Source organism: Trichosurus vulpecula, chromosome 5 (assembly GCF_011100635.1).
Source record: "Trichosurus vulpecula isolate mTriVul1 chromosome 5, mTriVul1.pri, whole genome shotgun sequence".
In the NCBI taxonomy this organism is placed as follows: Eukaryota; Metazoa; Chordata; class Mammalia; order Diprotodontia; family Phalangeridae; genus Trichosurus; species Trichosurus vulpecula.
The window spans coordinates 265996311-266012065 of record NC_050577.1 but is presented as its reverse complement, the minus strand read 5'-3'; the positions used below and the strand labels follow the sequence as shown (position 1 = coordinate 266012065).

Below are 15755 nucleotides of genomic sequence, written 5' to 3'. Positions count from 1 at the left end.
ATAGAGCAGAAAGTAGTATGTATTGTTAGATGTGGTCACTGTATTTTGTGATTTTGGTAAATTTCTATGTTATAAGGAAGCTTGATTTTCGGGGAGGGGAGGGAATCCAGAATGAGTGTGAAGTAAAGAGAAAAGGCATCTTTTTTTTTTTTAATGACAGGACTATAAGGAAACAGACATACCTGGGTGGGCCGAGATAGTGAGAACTTGCCAAACTTCAGTATGGAACCCTTCATCTCATGGTTACCCATAACCCTTTTATTTAGTATGACTCTTTCCTACAGATTTTATACAGCATCACCTTACAGCATCACTCCCAACAGGATGATTGCCCAGACCACACTAACCCCCTATCTCCCATCTCCTGTATCTTCGTATCAGGTAAAAGCATCATCATAAGGGGGGGGAATATGCATTTTCTTGGTTTAACATGGTGGTTTAGGTGGGAAGAGTTGTATTGGACTTTCGATCCTGGCTTTGCTAATATTTAGTTTCAGGAGCTGGCTGGGCCTAGTAGGCAATTGCCACTGACTACATTTCCCTTTCCCCCGAGACGGGGTGGCTCAGACATGTCCATTCTCTGTAGGTTCACAGCCCGTCTTGGATGCACCACCAGTCATACCTCATGCCGCCTGCAGTGAGTGTCTCTAGTCTTTCCTGCAAGAGGCTGGGGGAGCGGGGATGGGGGTGGGAGGCATTACCCTGAGGAAAGTGGGCAAAAACTAAAACATTCCTAGCCAAGTAGCCTTACCTCTCCCCATTCAGCCAGGCAATGGAGTCAGGGAGCCTCTTCTTACAGCACTGCTTGATGCTCATCTTTCTCAGTTCCTGCTACTTAACAGGGCTTTTTTTGTTCTCCAGGGGCCATTATTAGCCTTCATTTCAGGCTGTTCACTAGTCTTGAGTCTGAAGACTTTGGAGCTAACCTTGTCCTTTTTCTTTCCTATCTTCCTGTTTATTCCCCCAGGGCACAGTCCTGACCCCAGGGATGGACCACACCATTTCCATCCAGCCTGCCTCAATGATGGGACCTCTTACCCAGCAGCTGGGCCACCTTTCCCTCAGCAGCACGGGCACGGTAAAGCCATGGAGGATTGGGGGTGGGGAGGGATGGACAGTCACTTCAATATGAAAATTTCCTGGGATCTGTTAGACTCCCTACAATCTAGATAATTCTTTTATTATGTATAAAAATAAAAAAACCATAGTTTTTCATTATGATAGAACCCACGATCATGCGAGTAGGTCAGAGACAACCCACTAGGTGTAAAATATGCATCTGGCTCTTCATCATTATTCCTCCCATTATCTCCTTCAACTGAGTCCTGCCTCATCAAGTTGTACAGGCAGGCAGAAATAGGATACTTTCCAAGTTTCTGCAGGTTGTCCAGATATCCTTAAAAGAAGAAGACAAATTCTTGCATTTTTATGCCACCTCATTCTGGAAAGGTGCCAGTTTGCACAACAAAGCTTAGGATTAGAGAGCACAATGAATAAGCCAGGGTTGGTAGATGAGGAAGGCCTGGGTAGCTGAAAGGCCAGAGTGGGGGATGGGGAAAGAAGAGGAGACCCAGGAGTCTCCTCCGTCCTCTTGATGTTCTTCCCCCTAGTATATGCCCACAGCTGCAGCTATGCAAGGAGCTTATATCCCCCAGTACACGCCTGTGCCTTCTTCCAGTGTTCCTGTTGAGGTAAGAGCTTTGTGATTTCTCTCTTCCTCACATCTTTTTGCCAGTAATCATGGCCTGGATGTTGATCATACAGACTTATTAGCCTTGGGGATGGAACAAGGGTGGTGGTAAGGAGAGTGGGCTGCCCCATATTTGGGGGATGAAATACTAGAGTTTGGGTGCATGTTAGTCTGTGGGAGGGTAGGGGCAGGAGAGGATGACCTCACTGTGTTGGTTGTGATACAGGAGAACAGTGGCCAGCAAAGTCAAGTAGCGGTGGACCCTCCCTCCGATCATGCCGCCTATTCCTTCCAGTACAGCAAGTAACAGTGGGTAAGAGCCACATGGTGAGGGCAGGAGGGCCAGAGTTGTGGGGAGAGAGAGGTTGTTAGAAGAGGTCCCAAGACCCAGGCAGTCTAGTATTTCACGGCTGTTTCTCACCTATCCTTGCTGTGTGGATCCTCCAGGTCTTGCGTGTCCTATGGCTCTGTTTCCAGCTCTGATAGGTTGGAAGTAGTTGGGGGTAAAGAATGAGGGATCGTGGTGTAGACTTGCCAACTCCAAGAAGGACTGACCATCATTATTATGAAAGACTGATATGTTTTACAGATGGGCCTGGGCTCTCAGGCCCCACCACTACCCCGCATCACTGGCGGAGCCTGGGGTTACAAAGCCACCTTTCCTTTGTGCTGCATTCAAGGAGGTCAGATTTTTTTTCTTTCTTTTGCAAAGAAAATATTTTTTAAAACCACAAACAGACTCTACGCACCCCAAGGAGACCAACTAGTGACTGGACATTCATGTCTCCGTATGAGAAAAATTGTTGTGTTGTGTTGGGATTTATTGTTTGGGCTATTTTTAAAAATTTCCTTTGAAAGAAAGTGGAAAGCCTTGTTGCTGGGGCATTGGCTGTGGGTTCTTCTTGATAGGTTTGGTTACAGACTTTTCTGTTTTTATTATTTTGTAGGGTTTTTTTTTTTAAAGAAAATATGCAGTTTTTGAATTTTATTTTGTAAAGCTCCCAGAATCTGTGCCTGCCCCTCTCTTTCTGCTTCTTCCCCAAGGTCCATCCTAACCCAAACAGTGCTTTCTTCCTACCCCCATGCTGCAGAACCCACCCACTTTGACTTTTTAACTTAGGGATTTTGGGTTTTTGAAATGGAACTTTATTTTGTGAAATAAGAACAAAGCAGAGCACGACTTGGGCAGTGGAGGGGGTCCATCCTCCTGCCTCCTTTCTGCTCCTCTTCCCTGATCACCTGCCTCTGGGAGAGAACACCAGGCTTTGGCTTCCGGGAAGAGAAATGTGACCTTGGGCACTCCAGAGACAAAGCCCCACACCCCTCACCAAGTCCATTTGGACAGAGACAAGGTTTCCTCCAGGACATCAGACAATGAATTTAACTACTTCTGCTCTTCTTCTTGCTGCTATGGGGACATCTCCATCCCAGGAAATCATCTTTGGCTTCAGCTCTTCAGGAATCCTAACTCTGCTGCTCTGGCTGGCTTTTTGTGCCATCTCCAGGAAAGGAGCTGTGGGCCTGTCACCTTTCGATTTTTCTCTCCACCCCTTTTTGCTGTGCTCAGAGCCCCAACAGCTAGAACATGTGCTGCCTTCCTCTTCCTCTTTGTCCCCTGCCTTTCTGCCCACCTTCTCTGCCAAGCATGGATCAGCTGACCAGCTGCTTCATCTTGGTGTAGATGATACTGCCCCACAGGACTTGGTAATTCTCCACCCCTGACCCTGGGATCCACAGTGCCTTCTGACACCCACCTTTAGAGATGCTGCCAGGGGAGACCATTACCCAACCTCTTTGCATGTACTGACTTAACAGCAAGCTTTCAGTTGCATGTGAGAGAGAGAGAGAGAGAGAGAGAGAGAGAGTGTGTGAGTGTGTGTGTGTGTGTGTGTGTGTGTGTGTGCGCTTTTGGGTAGGGGTAGAAAAGGATACACCAATCTCTGATTGTGTAGTTCAGCCTGCACTGTCCTGGTAAGCTTGCCCTTCTCCTGAGGTTCTGGGCATCTGCAGGCATTTTCCTTCTTCTGGAAGTCCAGCAGGTATCTGGGCTGGAAACGTGCAATAACCACCCCCCACCCCACATTTCATCTTTCCTGTGAGGCTAGAACTCCAGGAAAAAAAGCCCATGATTTTTTCTTCCACCTATCCAACCTTCTCTCCTATTGCAAGATTTATCTCTGTGCCCAGAGAAACAAACAGTGGGAGTATCATGCCCCTGCCCACCTCAAGGAACAGGCCTTTCCCTTCCCACCCAGAGTCCAGTTTCATAATTACATTGTAAGACTATGAAAGGGAGGTTCTGTTCCAGCCCTAGGGACTGGGTCCTCTCCACCTATGGGCCAAGCTCCTCTGCACTAGACAATCAAAGACAGAAAACCAGATAAGATTGATGCATGATGAAAAGTCGGGTGTTCAATAGGCTGGAGGGAGAATGTGACAGCACCAGATACTGAGATTCCATGATAGGCTCCAGTCCAGGGCCTCCAAACTGTCCCTTTGTTCAACCTTGGGAGGGGTGATACTGGTTTGCCAATTTTCAGTTTCTTTTGGGTGCTTTTTAAACTTGAGGCACCCTCAGTCCCAGGACATATTTGCCCAGAGGGTGCAACCTTGTCTTTCCTATGCTTCCTGTCTTCCCTCACCTCATTCCATTTGTCACTGTCAATGAAAAGCAAGTCCAGCCCCCATGCATTCAGCTATCCTGTCAGAACAGTCTGGGTGCTAGAAAGGAAAGACGACTATGTGACTCCTACCTTGTCTAAGCGTCCTGATAGCTTGATTTTAGGCACATCTTCAATGAAACCTGGGGTGGTTGAGGGCCTGGCCTTGTCCATGAAGGAGATAGAGGTGCAGTGGGGTCTCCCATCATCCACTCTTCCTAACCCTACCCCCACCACCTGTTTGGTTTTGTAAGTGTCCAGATAGTGGCGCTCAGGTTCTTTTGGAGAATCACTAAGTTTCCTTCTGAGCTTGCCCTTGTCGTTCTCGTTGGTTCCTTTTAATGTTATTTTCTGGACGAAGGGTCTGGGGATCTGGGGATACAGACTGACCACTGACTTCAGATTTTCTTGGTGGTCGGTGGTGGTGATGATTCTATTTGGTGCTTTTGAGTTGTTCCTCTTGACATATTTGGGGGGTAGGAGAGAGGCTAGAATTTTTTTTTCCGTGTGATTAGTTGTGATAAAGGATGACTGGAGCAGAGAAATAGGGTGAGAGGAGGGAAATCCTTCGCCTCACCCCTAAGCCACAAACCGAAGTAGTGGGGACAGCTAAAGGAAGCTCTAGGTCTGAACTCAGGGGCCTGGCCCGGCCTTGCTCCTTCACGTCCCGATTCTCTTTTGTCAGGGGCTGTGGCTGAGGGATAGGGGGTAGATGGTAGAGGGTCTCTGCGTAACTCCCGTCCCCTGGCTTCCAAGAGTGTGCTCAGTTTCTGTGATTACAGAGATGCTCTTCGTATTTAAAATGTGTTTTCTATGTATCTTTTTGTGCACATTTTTTTTAAAGAAAGCCAAATAGGAACGTCACTGAACCGGACATCCTTTCCTGGGTTTTAGAGACCCAGACCTGATTCAGCATTGCCACTGCTTCCCTTAGGGCCTGGATCACAGCAGCCCCAAACCCGGGGACAGTGCAGAGACCACATTGCTGTTTAGACCTGGTCTGAGGGAAGGGGTGTCATGTATGGAAAGTACTGTGTCTTGGGGGTGGAAATGGGGAAGAAAAAGCGAAATATTTCTTTTTAAGATTTTGTTTTCTTTAACCAAAGAAAGTTAAGCATGTCCTAGTCTAGCCTCCTGTTCCCAGATTCTCGAGGAGAACCTGTATATTAGGGATGGAGGCATGTGGACTCTAGGTAAGCAAGATGAGACTCAGAAGCTATGCAGGCAACCCCATCACTTCTCCCCATTGCTAACAAATGGGCTTTCTCCCTTTGGTGCTAAAAGCTGGTGCTTCCAGTCTCTACCTTCCCATCCCTGAGATAGCCTGCCTCTCTGCAGTCTAAAGTAGAAGGGAGGGCACCTCTCAAGGACCGAGGGAGAGCTGGGTATTTCATTGAGGATGTGAGAGAAGAGCTGGAGGTTAGACTGCTCTGCTGGGAGGAATCGGACCAGCTGCGGCTATTCTGGGAAGGGGACCTGGACTGCCGTTTGCTGTGTGCCCCACCTGCTGGGCGGTGGTGGCATCGCACCCCAGCTACGCGGGCTGCACTTACCAAGGGCAGTTACCCCCCTCACCGCCCCCCCCCCATAGCTTTGAGCAATAAAAACAGGTGAATGGTTATCCCCCTGCCCCCCTTGGTATTGATGGGCCTAGGAGTGGTGAAGCAGCTAGTCAGAAGCAGGGGAGGCTTAGATTCTTTGTGCCTTGACATCCCTTATCCAGTCACTTGTTCCTCTTCCCCACTTTCCCACCTCCCACTCTAGTTCCCTTTTAAGTTGTGGCTATCCCTGCTTGCTCCCACCTCTTCCCTTTTAAGCCCTAGCTAGGGCTTTCCTCACCAGCCCTTGGGAGTGCCATGTTGGCGCTGTCCTTCTGCCTTCCCCTGTCCTGCCCTCTCTACTCCCATTGAGGGAGTCCTACCTATGGCTAATGTATAGACATGGCAGGGCTCTGCCATGCTCTCCCAGCTTCCACGCCTGTTCTGACCACCTCCTCACTTTCCACTACGCACCCAGCAATGTTCTTTCTCCTCGTTACACATCTACCTCACAAATCTCACAGTTCATTGTTCAGAACAAGGGCACAACCAACTGCTTAGGCCCCTACTCCAGCCCTTCACCTGTTTCAGGCTTGGCTTGGGAGTAAGGAGAACGTGGGTAGGAAGGGTTTGTAACTAAGAAATAAAATTTAGTTGCTGCCACTTTCTGTAGAATCTAATAGGGATGAGTCTAGCGTTGGTGCCTACCCTCCAATTAACACTGAAGTCGAGGCGGAGCTGATGGGTCCCTCCTGACCAGTGGCTTAACTCTAACTGGGCCAAGCTCCAGAAAGGGAGAAAGTGTAAGGGCTGCAGCAGTAGCTATTCCCTCCCCGGCTGACCACCAACACAGGAACAGGGGCTTTGTCATCTCATTTTCCTTATTCCCCCTGTTGGGCTTTAAAAACAGCCTTATTCCAGAGACCTCTTTTATGCACCCTGGGGCACTTACCTCTCCTATCTTCGAGCTGGACTGAGGGGAAGAGAAGTTGGTATCCAACTGAGTTGAGCTTATCCGAGGTCCTGATGGAGATGCCAACAGGGGACCATCTTTATGCTAATCCCATGCACCCCACACCAATCCCCATCTCATATATACCCATTGTAGACCAGAAATAAGTTTAATTTATACTTAGAAACATTTTGTACAGGTTTTTTAAAGTTTTTTTCCTTTTGATTTTGTTTATTCAGAGTTTCTAGTTTTGTATTCTGCCTGCTTCTATGCTGAAAGCACTCTAGCTTATTATCCCTCTGTTTATCTCCTAAATTTTCCAATGTACCCCCCTCCCTGCAATCTTGTGGAGCTCAAATTGTCTCATTTCAAATTCTGTTTTTAAATAAAATGATAAAAAAAAACAGCCTCGGTGTCCTGATCAGGGGAGGAGGTAGGTTGGTGGTACGCTTTTTTGCTCAAGACAGACATCTTCATAACAGGGTTGTGGAAAGCCAGTGCCTGGACCAAATTAAAGTTCACCAAGGGAAGAGAATCAGGTGGCCCTCATTCCCAACCGTCTTGTAAGAGTTGTTTCTGTCAGTTCAATAGGAGACTTGAGGTTTCCCGATCACCCTCCCCCAGAACAGACAGAACCACAGAGTCTCTATCAAATGTGGTTTTTATTCAACTGACAAGCACTTTTTCTACAGCTGCACTTGTGGAACATCACATGGCAACAACAGGAGTTTTCTAGACTTTTTTTTTTCCTTTTCAACCTTATTAAAAATGAGATTGGTCCTAAAAATATAGAAAGAAATAAATTTAAATTCACAAAAAAACTGTACATTATCAAAAAGTCACTAAAACACCACATTTGGTTATATAAAAGTTAGTCCCTTTTTGCCACAAAAGGAACATGGGAACAATTTTTGTTGATGATGTGGATTCTTCCCGTTTTGATGTGGTAGAAGATGGGACAGGATTATTTTTTTTGAGGGTGGGGATGAAGCTGATTTTTAATATGCCTACCCCTAAATACTTGAAATTGTTAAGTATGAAGGCAGAAGGAAAAGTGGGAAGTGGACCACTTTACCCCCAACCAAATAGGCCCCAAAATTTCAAGCCAGCCTACCACCTCAAAGAGTGCCTGATCCTTGGGGATCTGGGTGGAGGGAAGAGAACACTAAGCGGAACACAATGAATTCCAAACCATCATTCTCTTCCCCCCACCCAGTTCGAAATTAATTCAGGGGCTTTTATATCAGGAAAAATGTTACCCTGTGAGGGGGATGAGGTGTGTAGATGGAGGGCAGGGAAGAGCCCTCACCTAGAATTCCAAACATTTAACACAAAGTTTGTTACAGCGCAGTTTAGATAAAATATAAATATTTATGCATAATATAGTCAATTCAAATAGTCTTCAATTCACCTCTTATTTAAAATAAAAAAAAATCTCAAAATAATTTCTGAGGTTTATCTGACAGAAAAGGCGACTTGAGAAATGAGATGGAAAAGGAGAGAAGCCAAAGGGCAGGGAGAATGTAGACCCATTCTCCCTTACATCCCTCAGTGGTTATTCAGTGCAGCTGGTGGAGCAAAACCAGGACTATGGCTCTACCTCAACTGGCTCCTCCCAACCAGTAGCAAAGTTCCTTGGGGGATATGGGTGTCTTGGCTCTCTGCTGGAGCCCAGGGCCTCCTCCCCAGTGCAAGTACCCGTAATCTCTGATGGGAGGAGCCAAGTCTGGGCAGGAGAGCAGAGGGCCAGGACCCCATGGTTATGGCTGGGGCAGATGGCAGCTTTCCTCTTAGAGTGGGGTCACGTGTCAGGGACAGTGGTGCACACACAAGCTGCCCCTCAAGCATCCTGCTTTCCTGGTAACCCATCCAGGGCTAAGGAGGAGGACAGGCCAGGAAGCAGTAACAGAACTAAAAGGTACAGAAAGCTTTAGGTCCTTCCTGGGTAAAGGGGCAAGGGACACAAAGTTAACAGGATCAGAGATCCTGGAAAAGAACTGCAGTTTGAAACCTAAACAGATGCCCCGGGGTGGGAAGGAGGAATCACAGACAGCAGAAGAGGGGCAGAGAAAAAATGCCCATTGGGTGAAACTGTTCCTTGTATATTTCCAAAGCAATTAAGAGGAAAAGGGGTGAAGGAAGCTAAGGATAAAACACAATGCAGCAACAAACAAGGAGGGGAGGCCAGTCAATCCATCTTCTGGGCAGGAAGGAATGGGCCCAAAGTTATCCTGGCCGAACTCAGCAGTAATTGTCCCTGAGGAGCTCCCAAGAGGGAGGATTGGGTTTAGGGGAGGTGGGGGAGAAAAATGGGGCTGATGGAGCCAGACACTTCCCCATCCTCCCCCCACAGCTAGCTAGCCCCAGAGAAGGCTGGACATTTGGAGGTAAGGACAGAGAAGCATCCACTGGTACAGGTGAGGCTGGGCTAAGGAGAAAAAAACCTCTGAAAGATCTTTTTTGTTTTTTGTTTTTTTTTTTAAGAATTTGGGGAAAGGAAGGGAGGAACCCGTACACAATAGTTTTATATTATTGGATGAGGGAAGGAAGGCAGAAATTGGAAGAAAAAGTGTTGGAGAAGTGGGCAAAGGACTGGGGGAAGGACTGGACGTGGAAGCAGCATGTCCAGGGCCCCGTATCCGGCTTGACACACTTGGGAGTTAAGTCCACTTTACTGGCCGTTACTACGGGTCCTCACACAGTACAGAGTGTTTCTTGGTTTCACACATTCACTAGAACTATTGCTATCATTAAATAGCCCCAAGTGCTGGGGCAGGAAAGGTGGGGAAGGGCAATGGAGGTGTTTCTATCCTCCCTTTTTTAATTAGAAAATAAAACAGAAAGGAAAAAAATTCTCTTTCTCTTTTTGGCTTTCAGTCCAGGAAGACCCCCTTCCCTACCCCTCTGAGGGGGAGAGGAAGAGGAAAAAGGGGTGAAGTTGGGGAATGAGGGTACAGGAAGCTGCCCAAAGGTGGAGTCCAAGATCAGGCCACGTCTGATTCTCAAGTGTAGACCCCAGGCAGCATCAGCAGGCGAGAATGGCAGGGTTTTGGAGGTGGGGGTACTGGGAGGAGTAGGCACGTAGTGTCCTGCCCCGTCCTCCCACCTCGCCTCACAGATTGGCCTGTTTTCCCTGATAAAACTCCTCCCATCGGCTCTCAAAGAAGCGGCGCATGATGTGCCCGGCCTTGCCCACCTCAGAATCATCCTCATTGAAGGTCTGGCAGTTGTCAAAGACCAAAAGGGCGTCAGCAGCAAACTCCTCAGAGTTAGAATACCTGAGTGGGAATGGAGACAACGTCAGAGGGAATGGAATGGAAAAAGAAAAAATGGAAAAGTAGAGGAGAGAGGAAAGGGCCACTCACCCGCCCCGAAGGAGTCGTTCCCTCATGGTGGAGAAGTCCATGGGGTTTTTGATGATGCGCCGGTAGCCACTAACTAGCCGAGGATTCACGGGTTCTAAGAAGGGCCATGCTGAATCATGAGACTCCATCTCCATCAAGATGATCCTACAGCCGGAGAGGCAGGCACATTGGAGGATCAAACCTGACAACCTAGACTGGGGTCAGGAGGACCTGCAGCCCCGAGGCCACGGGTGACCCTCTAGGTCTTCAAGTGCAGTTCTAACTGAACCCAAACTTCACAAAACAAATCCTTTTATTAAGGAGGCATTTGTTCTGTGAAGGCTGGATTCATTCAAAGGGCTGCACTTGAATACCTGGAGGGCCACCTGTGGCCTCCAGGCCACAGGGCCATTGATGGATCTCGACCCTCCAACAAGAGCAGGCCCCAAATGCCCCATCTTCACTTCCTTCTACTCTAGCCCATCACTATCACCCAGGTTCACTTACTCGCAGAAAGTGAGGTCACTATGGTGGTGCCTCATGGAAAGGCGGCGGCGTTTGGAGGAGGACAGCCCTTCCCCAGAGTATCTGGACACGGCTGCCCCGTCCCGGCCCCGGGACACAGCCCGAGGCCGACGTCGTAGCCGGCTCTCAGGCTCACAGAAACCCAGTGGTCCACCTTTCCGCTTCTGGCCCCGTTTTGGGAAGCCTGGCTTCTGAGGGTATTCTTCTTCTGCCTGTTGAGGAAGTAAAAAGGATCCAAAGTAGCAAGGAAAACACCATTCCTATTATTTACAGATTCTAGTCCCATCCTATCATTAATCACAATTCCTATTTCAAGTCTGAACTTTTCAAAGCAGTTTCAATTCAACCTGATTTATTTACCTAAAAAGCCAATGAGTAAGGCAGGTCAAAAACCATTCACTGAAAATGAGGAAGATTGAGGTACAAAAGAAGTTGAATGATTTCCATTTGCCTTAGGTCACTACCAAAGCCCACATCCACCTGCTCTTTAAACGCCATACTGACAAGATGGAAGGTCTGAGTGGACAGGCTGGAGTCTCCCTTGTGGGGAGTGGCAGATCCTTTAGGTTCTGTTTGAGACAGAGGTAGGGAAAGGACAGAGGGCCTCACCTGGGCCATACAGACAGCACAAAACCAGTCCCCTTCAGGAACAGTGTCCATCTTGGGTCGGTGGCAATAAATGTGGCAGCCACGGTCACAGCCATCACAGAGCAGCAAGAATTCATCATTATCACCCTTGCGGCACACCAGGCAGGTCTGAGGAGTGCCACGGGGAGAGGGTGAGCCCCAGGCCTTTGCCTGCTGCTCCTCCTTACACCCGCCTCTCAGCCCGTCTCCCCAGGCCTTTCTTCTAGCGTCTCACCACTTTGTTGACGGACTTCTCCCAAGCAATGGATCTCTCCAGCTGACCCAGGCAGAGGCACACCTGGGCAGCACTCCTGCACCGCTCTAGGGTCTGCCGCCAGGTCCGGATCCGCGGGGTGATCTCATATGCTCTGGGTACAGAGAGGGAGAAATGGGGACATAGCCTTTGGTCACTTCCCTTCTCCCCACAGAAAGGGGGGCAAGAGCCACTTGGTTTTTGTTGGGGGAAAAGGGAGAGGAATACAAAGTTTTTTTTCCCCAAGAAGGAAAAATAGGGTACGCTGGGGGAAGCAGCTCCCCAAACTTTTTTCCTTCAACATAACAGCATTACTCACATCTCTGTGGTCCCAAGGGCAGTGGAGTCCGCAGGGCTCAGCAATGCCTTCTCTAGCACAACCTCATGGAGCGGCCAAAGGGGCTCTCGAAGGTACCTTCGCTCCACATTCTGCTCTAGCGCCGCAAGCCGAAGGACGGCCAAATCGAGGGGGTTGGTGTCCTCCCGAGGAGGGGCCAGTCCCTCCCGCCCACGGCCTCGGGCAGTGATGTCCTCAAGGGGGTCGGGCAGGTGCTCACAGTATGCCAGGTCCTCTCTGGCAGAGTCTGGGCTGGGACACGTCCAGCCCTGAGGGAGGAGAGAAGGCAGGTTAGAGGGAAGGGAGAAGGTAGGGGCTCTCTTAGAAGAGATGGACCCTTCAGACCTTGACAGTAAGAATTAGACCTTCAGATTTAATCTGATTTCATCTTCATAACTCCCTGAGAGGTGAGGGAAGGCTAAAGATTATTTTCACCATTATTTAAGAGGGAAATCCCTGCTTGGCTTCTTCTCCCTCCCCCCAACAAAGGTCCAAGGCTCCCCATTATACCCGGATCTGCAGATCGGCCAGTAGTACCCGCTGTTCCAGCTCCTCCACGCACTGCAGCATTGCCAGGTCTGCCTCATAGGTCTTCTCAGCCGGGGACCAGCACAAAAGCTCTTTTTGAGACACCGTGGGCAGCCGGGTTGGCTTGAGAATGGGGTCTAAAAGGAGAGTGCAGCTCAACCATTGCCATCAGGTTTCCATCTTGATGTCCCTCATCCTCCCTCTACTGTGCTGGCCCCGGTGCCCTGGCAGGGAAGCTCAAGGGGCTTTCCAGCTGTGCTCACCTGTAGGAGGCCTCAGGCAGACCTCCCTCAGGAAGTCTCTGTGCTTGCTGAGGTGCTTGTGCAGAGCCTTCTCCCGGATGCCCCGGGGGTGGAGAGCCCGCAAGGTGGCCTCCAACTCCTCTGGATCCCGAATCCACCACCAGCCCGTTCGCATTTCTGCAGGGAGAGCCAGGAGCATGAGGGCACTGGCTAACAGAGGACAGACACCACATGTGGCTGGATACCTCATCAGGATGCTCACCTGGAGGCACGGGCTGGGCCATCAGCTGAGTCAGGTATCGTTGTTCCATCTGCTTGAAGAACTTGCTGGGGGGCCGACCCCTCCGTTTAGGCTGCCCAAGCCCTGCTTGGTTTTGAGGCCCTTTCCCAAGGCCACCTGCCCATCTCTTGGGAGCTGAGACAGACAACGGGGTGGAGGAGAGTGGCTTTGGGGAACAAGGTTTGGCAGCACTGGGTCCATTCATCTGTTTGGGGAAATATGGAAGGTCAGGGTATAAACAGTGAAGTGAAAGAAAAGGAAGGGAGAGGAAGGGAAAAAACAGAAGGGGGAGGAGGGAGGAAAAGGGAGGACGAGGTAAGGGAAGGTGGGGGGGAATGGGCGCGGGCAGGAGAGAAGGGTCTAGTCCTAAGCTGTGACACCCACCTACCCACCTACTTGTGGATACTCCCTCCCTCTAGCCTGGGGTGGGGGAGAGGTGAAGAGGCTAAGCTATGGTTCTTACTGGCTGAGAGGAAGCAGGTGGTGTTGGTGGATCAGGGGTGAGAGCATCCTCTGAGGCACAAGGGGACGTTGAGGGAGCAGCATCACAGGGTGTCCGAGGGAGCAGGTTGAACCAAGGGCCGCGGGGGTTGGGGGGATCAGGCTGGCTGGGCTCAGGTTCCTCGGGATACATCGGGGGTCCAGGCTCTAGCTTGCCAGGGCTGCTGTCAGGCGTGAGGACAGAGCTGCTCAGCAAGGATCCATGACTCTGGGTTTGACTCAGCCAGGAAAGGAAGGCTGACTGGCTGAGATCATGCTGGCTCTGGCCCAGGGACACAGGGGAGTCCTCTGGCTCTAGAAGCCCATTGAAGGCCTGCTCCCTGGCCTGCTCCTGAACCTGGGCCTGGGTCTGCTCCTGGACCGGCTCCTGGGCCTGCGCAAACTCATGCTCCTCCTTTGCCACAGGTGATGTGGGAATCTCAGGCTGCTCAGGGATAGCCTTGGTCTTTCTGGGCCTACCCCTGGCCCGAGCACATGGTGACCAAGTCCTGACATTTCCTTCAGCCAATTCCCTCTTCACTGGCGAGAAAGGATGTGTGGTGAGGGCTGGAGGAGCTGCCCCCTTTGGGCAGTCAGCTTCCTGTTTTATCACATCCTCCAAAGCTGTGGAGAGAAATGAGAAGTTCAAAAGAGAAAATTAACATCTCCCTCCACTTTTTCCTCAGGTTCTAGACCCTTCTCTCCATTCTCCCACAAAGTTTTCTGTGACAGTTACAGTAGTTTAGAGAGAACACATGTGTGCACCCACATACACACACCCTTTAAAATGGGAAAGGATGCTCATAAGGCCAGAGCCCCAGCCTGCCCAGAGACCCATTATTAGAAAGATGGAAGCACCAACCTGTGGCTTCCTCAGCCCCTTCCACAAAGATCCCAGACAAGTATGGCAGCACCCAGTATCGCCGCCTGTATCGATCCTGGCCCAGAGAAACGGCCCTCAGCATCTGGGATGAGTGGAGTAACTTCTTGCGGAAAAACAGCTGGCGCTAGAGAAGGATGAACCCAAAGCTGTAGCTAGCTGTGCACGGGGCTACCTCAGCAATGTCACAAAGTAGGCCTCAATACTTCCACCCAAGCTGGGAATTTGGAGCAAAGGATGCCATTACCTTGGTGAGTTTTTCTATCTGTCGCTCTAGCTCAGGAATACTGAATGCTTGGGCATCACCCTAGAGAGGAGAGGGCAGAGACAAAGATGTTGGTCAAAAGTGAATCAAGAAGTGAAGAGCTCACAAAACGGTCTCTGTACCAAGAAAGGTAAATATCCCTCACCCCACCTCCCCACTCCAAAACGGCACCTCCTCATCTCGGCGACCCCGCCGGCTCTGGGAGGCCAATGCTGCCATGGCCTCTTCTTCTTCCTCCTCTTCCACACCGCTCGTCTCCTCTGGGATCCGGGAGCTTCGTCTCCGACCTAAGCTCTCCTCCGAACCCAGCAGTTCTGCCTCGGACCTCCCGGTTCGCTTAGCCAAAGCCATTTTCAGCCTGGGAGTGTGAGTTGGGGTGCAGAAAGGAGAAGGTAAAGAGTAATAAAGAAAACTGACCCTAGCAGCAGGAGCGAAAGAAGCAGCCCTCCTCACCTCCTCCCCAGCCCGACTCAGCCCCATGGCTCCTGGAAACCAGAGGACCCTCCCCAGGGCCCGCCGCCTGCTCTAGCCCTACCTCCGAAGCCGGCCTTCAACGACCCATTTGTTCCTCCTGTAGCTGGACATGTTCTCAAGGGTCTTATCGATCTCACTGTGTGGGAACAGAGATGAGGTCTGAGGAAGGGCTCATGAGGATGAAAAGGACAAGGCTGGGAAGGACCCTCTATCCACCCCCGAGTCAGACAAATCAAATCCTGCTATCCACGTAAGACATAGACTGGAAAACAGAAACTGCGGCGGTGTTAGGCAGAGGAGGGCCCCTCACGGGCTCATCTGTCCTGACTCAGTCTATGGCTGCATGTACCCAGAACCTTCCACCTCCTGAAACCGAGGCCAGACCATGACTCCTTACGTGATGATGAGGTTGGAGCCATTGAGTTCGTGTACGAGGAAAGCCAGCACCGAGGCCTTTTGTTGGGGCGTCTGCGCCTGGAAAGGTTTGGTGCGGAGGCTGTCGCAGACGGCTGGTTCTGCCCCATAGGCCATAAGGAAACAACGGAGCACTTCTGACACGTTGTCCCTCGTCAGTGGGATCTCAGATACCTTTTCTCCCAGGATCTTCAGTGACTGGAGAAAAGGAAATGGGACGAGGAAAAATGAGAACAGGAAGGGAAAAGCTGGCCACCCTGGCTCTC

At 50.2% G+C, this 15755-nt stretch overlaps 2 protein-coding genes across 6 annotated transcripts in view; one reads left to right on the top strand and one right to left on the bottom strand.

The window, feature by feature from the left end:
* RBMS2 (RNA binding motif single stranded interacting protein 2) overlaps nucleotides 1-7238 on the top strand; it is a 45553-nt gene extending 38315 nt beyond the window's left edge. For all 3 annotated transcript variants that reach the window (XM_036760039.1, XM_036760040.1, XM_036760038.1), the window contains 6 exons: nucleotides 285-381; nucleotides 587-637; nucleotides 968-1078; nucleotides 1611-1691; nucleotides 1917-2003; nucleotides 2280-7238. In XM_036760039.1, the coding sequence (XP_036615934.1) occupies nucleotides 285-381; nucleotides 587-637; nucleotides 968-1078; nucleotides 1611-1691; nucleotides 1917-1997 (421 nt within the window). In that variant the 3' untranslated portion in view covers nucleotides 1998-2003; nucleotides 2280-7238. The remainder of the gene's footprint in view (nucleotides 1-284; nucleotides 382-586; nucleotides 638-967; nucleotides 1079-1610; nucleotides 1692-1916; nucleotides 2004-2279) is intronic.
* A 245-nt stretch (nucleotides 7239-7483) lies between these two features.
* Nucleotides 7484-15755, bottom strand: part of BAZ2A (bromodomain adjacent to zinc finger domain 2A) — a 34360-nt gene continuing 26088 nt past the window's right edge. For all 3 annotated transcript variants that reach the window (XM_036759710.1, XM_036759712.1, XM_036759711.1), the window contains 15 exons: nucleotides 15473-15687; nucleotides 15137-15211; nucleotides 14773-14959; nucleotides 14584-14643; nucleotides 14319-14463; nucleotides 13440-14080; nucleotides 12959-13181; nucleotides 12718-12873; nucleotides 12437-12591; nucleotides 11909-12195; nucleotides 11572-11704; nucleotides 11319-11465; nucleotides 10692-10921; nucleotides 10206-10349; nucleotides 7484-10118 (listed from right to left, as the gene is read on the bottom strand). In XM_036759710.1, the coding sequence (XP_036615605.1) occupies nucleotides 9953-10118; nucleotides 10206-10349; nucleotides 10692-10921; nucleotides 11319-11465; nucleotides 11572-11704; nucleotides 11909-12195; nucleotides 12437-12591; nucleotides 12718-12873; nucleotides 12959-13181; nucleotides 13440-14080; nucleotides 14319-14463; nucleotides 14584-14643; nucleotides 14773-14959; nucleotides 15137-15211; nucleotides 15473-15687 (2964 nt within the window). In that variant the 3' untranslated portion in view covers nucleotides 7484-9952. The remainder of the gene's footprint in view (nucleotides 10119-10205; nucleotides 10350-10691; nucleotides 10922-11318; nucleotides 11466-11571; nucleotides 11705-11908; nucleotides 12196-12436; nucleotides 12592-12717; nucleotides 12874-12958; nucleotides 13182-13439; nucleotides 14081-14318; nucleotides 14464-14583; nucleotides 14644-14772; nucleotides 14960-15136; nucleotides 15212-15472; nucleotides 15688-15755) is intronic.